Genomic DNA, 11,096 nt, shown 5'->3' with positions numbered 1-11,096 from the left:
ATAGATGCGAGTTTACAGGCAAAACAAGGAGAAATGCAAGAAGATCTCTTTGGTTTAGCAATTGTGTTTCCATATTAAAGCAGTTCAATCTCACATCACTTTCACGGCAACATGTAAAATATTCTCATATAGGCTCTTCAAACTTTTATGTTCGTGATTCATATTTGTCAGTATTTTATAGGCCCTAAAGTCTGTGTTAATGTTAATGTTATTAATTCATTCAGCATATTTTATTAATATTGTTATATTTATTTATCAGTAGGCCTATGAATCTTTGTCTCTTAGCCTTTTTAAAATAAGCATTAATCAGGTTTCCCCTGCTCTCGCGTTTTTTCGAGTATCCATGTGAATTCTCCAGTCACGTGACGTACAGCTGTCGCAACGTCACAGCAGTCGTCGGTCTGGATAATTCCACATGAGCGAAAAATGGCGTTCACATTCGCGGCCTTTTGTTATATGTTGGCGCTTCTGCTGACGGCGGCGCTCATTTTCTTCGCTATTTGGCATGTAAGTGGTTTGAATAGAACTCCAACACATTCGCTAAGGGTTTTAACTCAGATACTCAGTGGATAGTGGCATTAGTTCAACATAGAGCAGAGCGCGAGACAAACGCGAATGAATGGCACGAGCGAAACCTGGTGACACCCATTATTATCATTACCGCTAATCTTCCGTTAAACAATTAGGGTATTTCTATGTATTTAAACGTATTATCTACGGGGTTAGCCACATTTTGTTCACGCTTTGTTTACTAGTTTCTGTCGCATCAAAAACTGGTGATCACGGGCGGATGGGACGCGCGCTCCCGTTTGGCTCTCGTGCATGTGTTTACAGATCAGTAATAAATCAGAACTGTGTACAACAATGTATTGCATATAATGTGTGTATATATATATATAATTATTATTATTTTATATATATATATTTATTATACATATGGCAAAAGGCTAATAAATAACTAAAACAGTGCAGTGAAGTCTGTCATAAGTACATCTCATTTTTGGGCCTTTGCATGTTAGAATTAGAGCTGTAATGTTTTTCAGAGAATTTTGTGAGTTATTTGCGGACAGAACAGCACCATTGTTCTGATCTCCTCGTGTCATTAACCTGTTTTTCAGAGATACAAAAACTTTCAGTGCAGAACTAGTATCACATTTCTGCCTTTGCTCAAAAATGCCAAATACATTGAACAGTGACTGGAATATATATATATGTGTATTTTTTTCATCCCTTTCTCCCCCAAGAGTTAAATAAGGGGACGTGTGAATTTCATACAATAATATTACTTTTTAGTAATGGATTAAATTTGTCATTACCAATTTTCATGAGTAAACAATTATAACCTTAATTTGATTCAGGCATACAGGATAATACACAGCATAATTAGTCGAAAAGACATAACACTTGAGGATTACAGGTCAGGCAAAACAAAAAGAAACTGAAAAGCATAAAGATCTCTGACTCTGCAATTGTGCATCTCTGTATTAAAGCAGTTTAAACTCGCATAATTTCTCTTGCAACACAAATCTCATGAAATATTAAGCTCATTAAGCTTTTGTTTGTCAGTATTTTATAGTCCGTTTGTAAATTAATTGTTTTAAATGATTCATTCATTCAGCACAAGAATATTTCTGAATGTTTAGAAAACTTTGTAAGTGTTGTTCTGAAAGAATAACACATTCCTGACATATGGTGATGTTGAAAATGATGTTTGTATGTTTACTCCTGGATCATGTGCTTAACTTCTTTTTTTTCCCCGTTTTACTTTTAGATAATTGCATTCGATGAGCTGAAGACTGACTATAAGAATCCTATAGACCAATGTAACACATTAAATCCGGTAAGTGAGTTTTTGGAGAGATGCCGGGTGATGCATGCACTCCTGTTTCTTCTCTTCTATCACAACACTGTTCTGCTAATCGATGAAATCATCCGCAGTGAATGTTGCTTTCCAACACTAACACTACTATCGTTTGATTTTCTGATTTGCATTTTGTGCTATTTATTTTCTTAATATTTACTTTTTACCTTTTTTCCTCTGATTGGCTCAAAGACAGTTGACAGGGTGAAAAAAATTAAAAGGGTCAGGCTTGCTCTGAAGGTTGGTACCAGAATTCAGCTTAAGATCAGTAACAGTCTCTCTGTCTGCACGAGCGGAGTGTTTACAAATGTCTTTTCAGTTAACTAACACCTCGATGTACAAACATGCCAAGCAGGGAGACAGGACCTGGTTTATGCCAACTGAACAGCTTGATTACAGAGGTTGTCTCGTCTTGCAAATGCCATTACATATGCTGAATGAACAAAACGCATTGCTCCTTTAGGGTTGCTTATATCTCACTCATGTTTGGGTGGTTTAGTCCGTTAGTGTGGGGTTGGGTGGAGGCACAGATGTCTGCGCAGGTGTATACTTGAGTGTAGGAAAGACAGTGGTTTACAGGGAAAAGTGTTAACTGAAAAGACTTGCAAATGCTCAGAACATGCATGTGCCGTTCTGTCCCCCCCTCCTTCGTTTGCTCTTTACCCAGAGCGACTAACTCCATTTATGATGTCTCACTTGGAAAGTGTTCTTATAAACTTGGCACCGCTGTAAAGCAATTGCACTGTTAAGTTAATGCAGGAGAAGTCATTATTTCAAGTACACTTGAGATTAATGATGGATGGGAAGGAAGAGCGGGTGTAGTGAGCATCTTTGGTGCACATTAATCTAGAGTTGAGGAATGGTAATAGTATACCTTAGAATCGACTCAGAGTTAGTATTTCTGGCTGGATGTGTCCGATCACTCTCAGAAGGATATGCTTAATGGGTTTTGAGGCAATTTTACTTCATAATCACCATCAACAGTTTGAATTAAAAAAAATGTTTACTATGTGTTTGTGTTGGGCGAAAGCAGAACACATACTTTTTCTCTTTTGCATGGGCTTCATTGTGTTGTCTTCATTTACCGGTTATGATCAGGCATGGCAGGGGCAGCCTGGGGTCCTTGTAGCTTCTCCCTTCCTCAGCATGGCTGCTCTTCTCACTCTGCCTGGCATTGTTTCCCTGTAAAAAACACAATCTGTTCCCATACCTTTGTATGTGGGATGGGGGTGTAGTAAATGTGACATGTCTTTTTTTTTTTTTTTAATACAGTAATTTGGTAATGGCCAGATGTTCTATTTGCCTAATAAGAGAAACTCTCCACTCTATATTTGACAAAATCTAAAGCAGATGGGGTATAGTATATTCTTTACAAACCTCAACAGCTTTGGGATATAATAGATAACCTGTTTCAGAGGTTATTGAGTAGGAATAGGTGTTCTGGTTTGTTTAAATTTTGAACTTGAGGAGGTCATAAGTTCTTAAATGGATCAAAGGTCTTTGAATTCTAAGCTCTTGAATTCTTCACATACTATTTGCATAGGGATTTTAATTTTTTTATTTTGCAGTCTATGCTACGTAATTTAAAGTCACTTGTTAAATGTAAATATTTTATTTATCATTGCTTTAAATAATGATTTGACAGTTAATTCTCAGCAGATCTGGGTCTTCTGAGGTTTAGAGAGATTTAGATGTGCATAGATTACCAAGTACTAGAGCTCATGGGTTGGTGGTAATCCTAATGAATCTTACACCTGATTGGCTAGATTTGGGCACAGTTCAGGCGCAATAGAACTCTGTCTCTGAGATGGATTTTTGTATGTTTTCTGATCATGTGTTGTGTGGTTTCCTTAGCTCGTCTTGCCGGAGTACCTCATCCATGTGTTTTTCTGCGTAATGTTCCTGTGCGCCGCAGAATGGCTGACGCTTGGACTCAACATGCCCCTGCTGGCCTATCACGTCTGGAGGTGGGTGGGGCATTCAGCCCCAAACCAATCACAGATAAACACTTGCTGGATATATATATATCAAACATCTAAGCAGATGTGTCAAGCTAGTGTCTTTAAAGTTAATAAATTATTAGTCAGCATTGTGTCTTGCTCAAAGTGCAACATTAAGTGTTTGTTTGTGTGCAGGTATATGAGCCGCCCTGTGATGAGTGGACCTGGATTGTATGACCCCACTACGATAATGAACGCAGATATTTTGGCGTACTGTCAGAAGGAGGGCTGGTGCAAACTTGCATTCTACCTCCTCTCGTTTTTCTACTATCTTTACGGGTATGTACAGTTAAATTGTTTATCAAATATATAGAAACATTTTTAAAAAATTATCTATATATAATTGTTTTATCTTTTTTATCTTATATACGGTACACTACAGTTCAAACGTTTAAAAAAAAAAAAGAGAAATTAATACTTTTATTCAGCCAGGACACATTACATTGATCAAAAGTGTCCATAAATAAATTTATAATGTTATAAAAGATATCTCTTTCTAACTTTCTAATCAAAGAATCCTCAAAATAAATATATATATGTCCACAAATATATTAAGCACCATATTATTGAGCCATTTTCATCATTGATAATATTTAAAAAAAATGCTACTTGAGCGGCAAATCAGCATATTAGAATGATTTCTGAAGGATAATGTAACACTGGAGTAAATTCAGCTTTGACATCTCAGGAATAAATTTCAATTTAAAATATTTTATTTAAAAAAAGAAAGAAATTTGTAATATTTTTTGTTTTTGCTGTTTTTTGAACACATGACACTTCATCTTTAATCTTTCTATCACTGTGCTTATGTTTCTCTGGTCTTTTTATTATAGGATGATCTATGTTTTGGTGAGCTCTTAATCTGGATACAGCTGCAAAGTGTGTATGAAGGCGTTTGAGATGCTGATTTTAAAACCCAAATGGAGCTTGGACTCGAACATCTCTCTCAGTTCTGCTTGGCTGTTTCAAATGGACATTGACTTTATTTACTCCTCATCAGCCAAGAACGAGTCAGGACGCAAGCAGCCGCACAACTCCAGAACCACACATGCAAAAATAAATGATTACCAACTACAACCTTTTTAGACCTATAAACGCATGCCGCACCAATGCCAAACCTCTTCACACACTGAAAGCATCAGTAGATGAGATAAAACGGTTTACATTGACCAGATCATGTCCAAAGCAGATGCGCAAGGGCTTCAAAACTAAATTGCTGATGGATATGCGCAGAGATTTTACTCTTGTGTTTTCAAACTGTGGGGCAAAATAAAGATCTTGATTGTAGCATTTTTACAGACTTGTTTTATTTGAACTATATTACTGCCTTGTTGCTCAGTCAGTTCTTTAATTTGACCTTCAGAGTTGTGTGCTGCTTTGGTAATTCTTGATCTTGTAATACCATGTTTTTGAGCTCAGGCTGGTGGTCGTCTTCACGTTGATGGTTCTTATCAGATGAATGCTCCATTTCAAGTGTTAAAACCATTGTTTTTCTGTCATGCTGGAACTAAGCAAACTGATGCTTTCAGTGTATCGAAGGCTTTGCTTCACTCATACATCCTGGAAATACTCTACATGTAACCTTTTTTGCTTTTAAATTTTGTTGTGTGCATTTTGTATTTCTAAGTGGAATTGTTTTTTGATTTTATTTTTGTGAGATAGCAGAGATGACTGTGAACAATATTTTGGACACTGGCTTGATGTTGGCATGATCTCAGTGTGCCAAGATTTTTTTTCCCCGTCAGTAATCACAGGCAATCTTCAGTCCTTCAGTGATGCTGTAGTTTGTGTCTGGATTCAGAGCAGAGCTGTGTGGAAGGATCCTTGACTATACTGACAGTCAATGCAGCTGTTTCTAATCACCAAGCTGGACCACCAAGGTGATATTTTAGAGTAATAGGTTATTTTGGATTTTCCCTGTGATTGTTTTAGAATTTTTTCGTTTGCCTTTTTTGTGTGTGAGTGAATCCAGCTTGATATGTGCGTTTGAATGTTATAAAGTCTTGCAAGAGCTGTAGTAAATTGTGATGTATTTTTTTTTTGCTTGTAATATTGCTATAAAGTTCTCCATACATTAACTCATGGCTCATTTTATGATGCCGTTTTCTCTGTATGAACTCCTGTTTATTCCTTTTGGCTACAATAACGTGAAACTAGGGTTAGAATAGTTTTAGGAAAAAAAGCAAAAAAAAAAAAAGTTTTCAACAATATAATTGCTTTTTTTTAATCAGAAAAAAATAAATAAAACCATGATACTGCATTGCACAAGCTATATTAAAGTGATCATGTGACAAACCTGAAAGGTTTATAATCCTCATTAGTGCCTTAAATTGTAGCACTTGGACTGCATTGATTGTGATTATTAGCGTATCTCTGATCAATGTAAAGGCATTGGTACTTGTTACCTTGGTTAACTTCTCCAGTAATGGTTACAAACTTAATATATCCCCTTACCAATGGCCACTTTGGTATGAAAGAATTGCCAAGAAGTATTGCCAACAACTGCATAATGAATTTAATCTGCCATTCAAATCACTGTCACTCACATAAGGAATATATTGTTTCCCAGACACAAAAATTAGCACCACTCTCAATTTGATCCACTAGTGGCCAGGATGAATGCAGACAACATCTTATTTAGGCCACTTAAGACCACATTTAAGTGAACAAGGCTCATTTAATTGCAAAGTTAACATTATATATTAAGCACACTATTATTAGATCAACTTATAAAAGTACAGAATTTTTAAAGTGTCATCATCAGAATATAAACAAATGCACTCATGATCAAGGTAGAGAAATAGAGCAAAACAACCAATCAAAACAATTAGTCTTTTTTTTTTCTTTCCTGTTTTCAAATCATCTGAATGTCAGGTTGATCATCGGGACACTGATCTCTCCGAAAGCCGCTCTTTGGTTTCTTGATATGCTGCAAACTTCTCCCGAAACTCGTGAAGGAAGTTGTATTGCTATAAGAGGCCATAAAGAAGCATAATTAACAACTTAGTTGAATGGTTAAGGGAAGTGATGTATCTAGGTTTTCAGATGTTGCCTCTTCTTCTTCTTCTTCTTCTTTGGATTTTTACGGCAGTTGGCATCCATTGAGTTGCATTACTGCCATAGATGTTGCCTCTTACCTTGACAGTCTGAATGGCTCCACCTCCTCTCAGCTCCCTCAGGATTTCCAGCGCGGCACTGGGTGTGATGGAGACAGAGAGCTGCAGCAGCAAACATGCCGCAACTGTGACAATGAAACACAAGTTAAACTCCTAATCACACACACACGGGACTAACATTAATCATGACACTGCGCTCATTTTGAACATTTGATACTTGCTTAGTCCTGAGCGTCCCAGACCTCCATAACAACTGTGGAGGAATACAAGCACAATTAGAATCTGCTGTTCTTCTAATGGTCATGTAATATATATATGTATATGTATCACATACGTGCTATCTCTTATGCTGACCAAGGCATTTATTCAATAAAAAAATAAAGTAAAAATACTAATATTGTGAAATATTTTAAAATGTAATTTATTCCTATGATATACATGATCCTTCAGAAATCATTTAAATATGCTAATTTGCTCAAGAAATATTTTTTTATCAATCAATGTTGACCTGCTAAATATTTGTGTAAACTGACATTTGTGACATTCTTTGATGACTAGAAAGTTCAAAAGAACAGCATTTATCTTAACATTATAAATGTCTTTACTATCACTTTTCACATCGATTCATCCTTGCTGAATAAAAGTATTAATTTCTCTTAAAAAAATAATACCGATTAATATTAATACATGTACCTGTCCTAAAACTAAATTTAAAATAAAGTTAGCTTAAAACTAAAAGGTTTGATATACCGTATAGAAAATAGATTTTTCTGTTAAATTTGTTATAAAGGAAAAATGATCACATTTCTTCTCCCTGGAAGAGGAAGAATGTCACAGAATGCAGTAACTGAGAGTGTTTTATTCTTACTGTATGACAGTCTTGCGTTGATTCTGCAGGCAGTCGTGCAGTTCCTCCAGGATGCAGCAGCACTGAGGAAGCTCTGGAGCGCATCCGTCCGGGAAGGGGAGGTGGTGCACTCTGAGCCCACTCTGAGAATAAACCTCTAACAGACATGGCACTCTGTAGCGCACCAGCTCTCCTCTGGTGCAGAATACAAACACGTCCTCCACACCCTGATCACACATCTCAGCTACACACAAACACAAACCACAGATAAATCACAGTTATCCTATCCCCCATGTACACACTGCACACAACGCATACTTTAAACTGGTGCTTTCAACTGGTTGTGCTTCAGAACATCAAGTGGTGAACAAAATTGTTTATTGTACAAAAGTAAAGAAAAATATCCTAACATTGAAATGAATTAATATTACCACGAACAGGCCTTGCTATATGCAATGGCATATGGCATAGCATAGGCTGAATAAGAAAATTAGCCTCTTGAATTTTGGGGGTTTGAAACAAACCATATGCAAATGAACTAGCATGAAACAGAAATTGTGATCATATTTTCTCCCCTATTGCGACGTATATAGTGAATCGGCATTTTAACGGAGAACAAAAAGTAGGACGAGACTTGATTTTGTCACCAGGGATTGATTGGATCATTGTCGTTTGCTAATTGCAAACTGATCAGTATAGACTTGCAACCAATCAGTCGAGAACCACTGGATTAGACCATTACTGTGTGTGTGTGTGTTTGTGTCAGCTAGACTCACCAACATCTTTCTGCAGGTTCCTTCTGATTTCTTTATATCTGCAACCTGAAATGAGCAGAAATTAGGGCTGTGCAATCAATCAAAATAAAACCGAAACGTTGTGGCTTTTCAAAATCGATTTTCAAATCACAAAGGCTGCAGTTTAATTAAATATGTGCGCTGTGTGTTTTAGAGTGAAGCACTGTGCTCATTTACACTCATGGCCAAAAGTTTCGGCAGTGTCATAAATTTGGTGTTTTGCAAAGTTTGCTGCTTCGATTGTTGTGGTGTTGATTCACATTGTTTCTAGATTAGTGTGCAGAGAGATCAGATGCATTTTAAATAATTGAAAAAAGCTTCATTGGCCCCAAAAAAGTACCCTTTTTTTTTGGACCTGCACAAAATGACCAGCTAAAACCATTTCACTAATCATATCATCAGCAAATCACTCTATTATTCTTTTATATATATATATATATATATATATATATATATATATATTAAAGAATATATAGCCTATATATATATATCAAATATTTTTTGTGAGTTTTTGCATAATATACAAACCCCAAAAATGCAAGAGCAACCAAAAATCACTTTGGCAACCGTAATAAATCGAACAAAAAAATAAAACCATGCATGCCTTCCAGTTGTATGACATAAAGCAATTCAATTCAAACCAAGCTTTGAAGCATGGAGATTCCTAAGATTTTGTTTTAGCAAGAATCATGGCCATCATTAGAGGTCATTGCTGAAAGCTTGAAAGAGTTTTTAATGTCCCAGAGGATCACAAAATTCCTAGGGCATGATCTGGCTTGATTCCTTCCGAGAAATCAATCCAGATCATGGGTTAAAAATCAAAAATAACAGTCCAAAAGTTAAACAGTTTGGAACAAAACCAAAACATGTGTTACAAGGAGCCGCCTTCTTTACATCTGTCACAAACTGGAGAAATAGACTGTATTACTCCAAAAAATAAATTGAGTAACATATATAATTCTATGTACCACATTTATAAATTTTACTAAGACTTTCATACTAAGTTTTGTCAGACACTTTTTCATCAAAGAAGGATTTGGCCCAGAAGCTGATATCCAGCATGCCAGAGCGAATTGCAGAGGTTATGAAGAAGGGTCAACACTGTAAAAATGGACTCTGCTGCATACATTGAATATTTTTGCCAATAAAATCCTTTAAAACCTATGAAATGCTTATCATTGGTTTCCAGTATATTATAGAAACGTGAGAAACATTTTTTACAAATACTGAAGCAGCAAACTTTGTGAAACACAAAATTTATGTCACTGCTAATACTTTTGCCCATGACTATGATTTTACACAAGTACCTCATGGTCTCGTGTTTTTAGTTTGGTACAGTACAGTTGTACAGTAAAATAATAATCATTAGTATTTTTCTTAAATAGTATTTTCTTTAAAAATGAAATATTACATTAGTAATTTTTGAATTTAGTAATAATTATTATTATTTTATAGTCATGTTGATAAATAATCACACATTTTTGGGCCAAATTGTGCATCCCTAAAAAACAAGCGAATCAAACCTGGAGCTTTTTTAATTATTTTTTTTTAATAGCAATTTTTATTAGAAAAAAAAAATGCATTTAGATTTTTCCCCAAAATCATGCAGCTCTAGTAGAAATTGCCTCATTTATGGAATGAGCACACACAGAGACATTCATTTATCAATTAATTTTACCAGGTAAGGAACAGATGCCAAGAGACTGGGAACACTCCACCATGGACAGAGACAACCTGCAAAGCGCGCGCGCGCACACACACACACACACACACACACACACACACACACGCACGCACAATCAGTTAAAATCTATGTTGAGTATGTAAATGCAAAATTGCACATGTATATGTTGCTCACCATGAGATCTGAAGAGGTGTGGCTTCCTCTTCACCAAAATCCTCTTCGTCAGATGAATCAAACTCACTTGTCCTCATTTCCGCAGTCTACCATGCACATAAACGTAATGACACCAAGACCATTAATCAACCGAGACACTGACATCCAAACAACCGATATCCAAAACAGCAGCTTGTTCTGATGGATGTGCTTATCATGTGGGAAAGGAACTGAGATGTTCATATGAAAATTCAGATGTTTTTAGTGTAAATGTATTAGCAATAATAGTATAACATGCTGGGTGACATTAAAAGGTGTATATATGCAGTAATATTCTCGTTTGCACAACTAATTATATTCTCGCACTCGACAGCTCGAAGTTTTCATCCGAAGCATTAACTTAATAACCACATAGTAACACAAAGTTGTAAGCGAGAGAGAGAATCAACAATCGAACTCACCGAGAAACAACACTCCCCACTGCGCATGCGCGAAAATTTCAAAACATACTGAAAGGATTCGTTCGTCCAATCATATTCGATATTTTTATAATCCACGCCTCTGTTTATATAAGACACGCCCTGTCCGCAGTTTCGCTAAATCTGTGAATTAAATATTAATGAGTCGTGTGTCCGTTTAGT

General features: G+C 36.1%; 2 protein-coding genes across 4 annotated transcripts; one reads left to right on the top strand and one right to left on the bottom strand.

The window, feature by feature from the left end:
• Positions 1-361: 361 nt before the first annotated feature.
• Positions 362-5,933, top strand: cnih1 (cornichon family AMPA receptor auxiliary protein 1). Of its 2 annotated transcripts, XM_056254969.1 has the most exons (6): positions 362-507; positions 1,772-1,840; positions 2,054-2,101; positions 3,716-3,828; positions 3,997-4,140; positions 4,695-5,933. In XM_056254969.1, exons 1-6 carry the CDS (start codon positions 427-429, stop codon positions 4,720-4,722), a joined length of 483 nt encoding a protein of 160 aa, XP_056110944.1. In that variant the 5' UTR covers positions 362-426; the 3' UTR covers positions 4,723-5,933. The 2 variants fall into 2 exon arrangements, with proteins under 2 accessions (XP_056110944.1, XP_056110945.1); XM_056254970.1 differs by lacking the exon at positions 2,054-2,101 and having other exon boundaries at positions 363-507.
• A 585-nt stretch (positions 5,934-6,518) lies between these two features.
• On the bottom strand, positions 6,519-11,082 carry cdkn3 (cyclin dependent kinase inhibitor 3). 2 transcript variants are annotated; one of them, XM_056254968.1, is made up of 8 exons: positions 10,917-11,082; positions 10,477-10,562; positions 10,297-10,352; positions 8,601-8,645; positions 7,846-8,068; positions 7,199-7,230; positions 6,999-7,102; positions 6,519-6,830 (listed from the first exon to the last, which is right to left on the bottom strand). In XM_056254968.1, the coding sequence occupies exons 1-8, from the start codon at positions 10,941-10,943 to the stop codon at positions 6,741-6,743; spliced, it is 663 nt and encodes a 220-aa protein (XP_056110943.1). In that variant the 5' UTR covers positions 10,944-11,082; the 3' UTR covers positions 6,519-6,740. The 2 variants fall into 2 exon arrangements, with proteins under 2 accessions (XP_056110943.1, XP_056110942.1); XM_056254967.1 differs by having other exon boundaries at positions 7,195-7,230; positions 10,917-11,019.
• Between the last annotated feature and the right edge of the window lie 14 nt (positions 11,083-11,096).

This window comes from Rhinichthys klamathensis, unplaced genomic scaffold (assembly GCF_029890125.1).
Source record: "Rhinichthys klamathensis goyatoka isolate OS25496 unplaced genomic scaffold, OSU_Roscu_1.1 h1tg000115l_1, whole genome shotgun sequence".
NCBI lineage: Eukaryota > Metazoa > Chordata > Actinopteri > Cypriniformes > Leuciscidae > Rhinichthys > Rhinichthys klamathensis.
The sequence above is the reverse complement of the archived record's forward strand: the minus strand, read 5'-3'. Positions and strand labels throughout refer to the sequence as shown.

Bases quoted from the DNA above. Each gene is read 5' to 3' on its own strand.
- cnih1 (XM_056254969.1), top strand. From the start codon at position 427: ATGGCGTTCACATTCGCGGCCTTTTGTTATATGTTGGCGCTTCTGCTG. The intron at 1,841-2,053 runs GTAAGTGAGTTT...ATTGGCTCAAAG, and splicing joins AATGTAACACATTAAATCCG to ACAGTTGACAGGGTGAAAAA. The intron at 2,102-3,715 runs GTTGGTACCAGA...TGGTTTCCTTAG, and splicing joins GGGTCAGGCTTGCTCTGAAG to CTCGTCTTGCCGGAGTACCT.
- cdkn3 (XM_056254967.1), bottom strand. From the start codon at position 10,943: ATGCGCAGTGGGGAGTGTTGTTTCTCG. The intron at 8,646-10,296 runs GTAAAATTAATT...TGCTCATTTCAG, and splicing joins TGGCATCTGTTCCTTACCTG to GTTGCAGATATAAAGAAATC. The intron at 6,831-6,998 runs GTAAGAGGCAAC...GGCCTCTTATAG, and splicing joins GAGCCATTCAGACTGTCAAG to CAATACAACTTCCTTCACGA.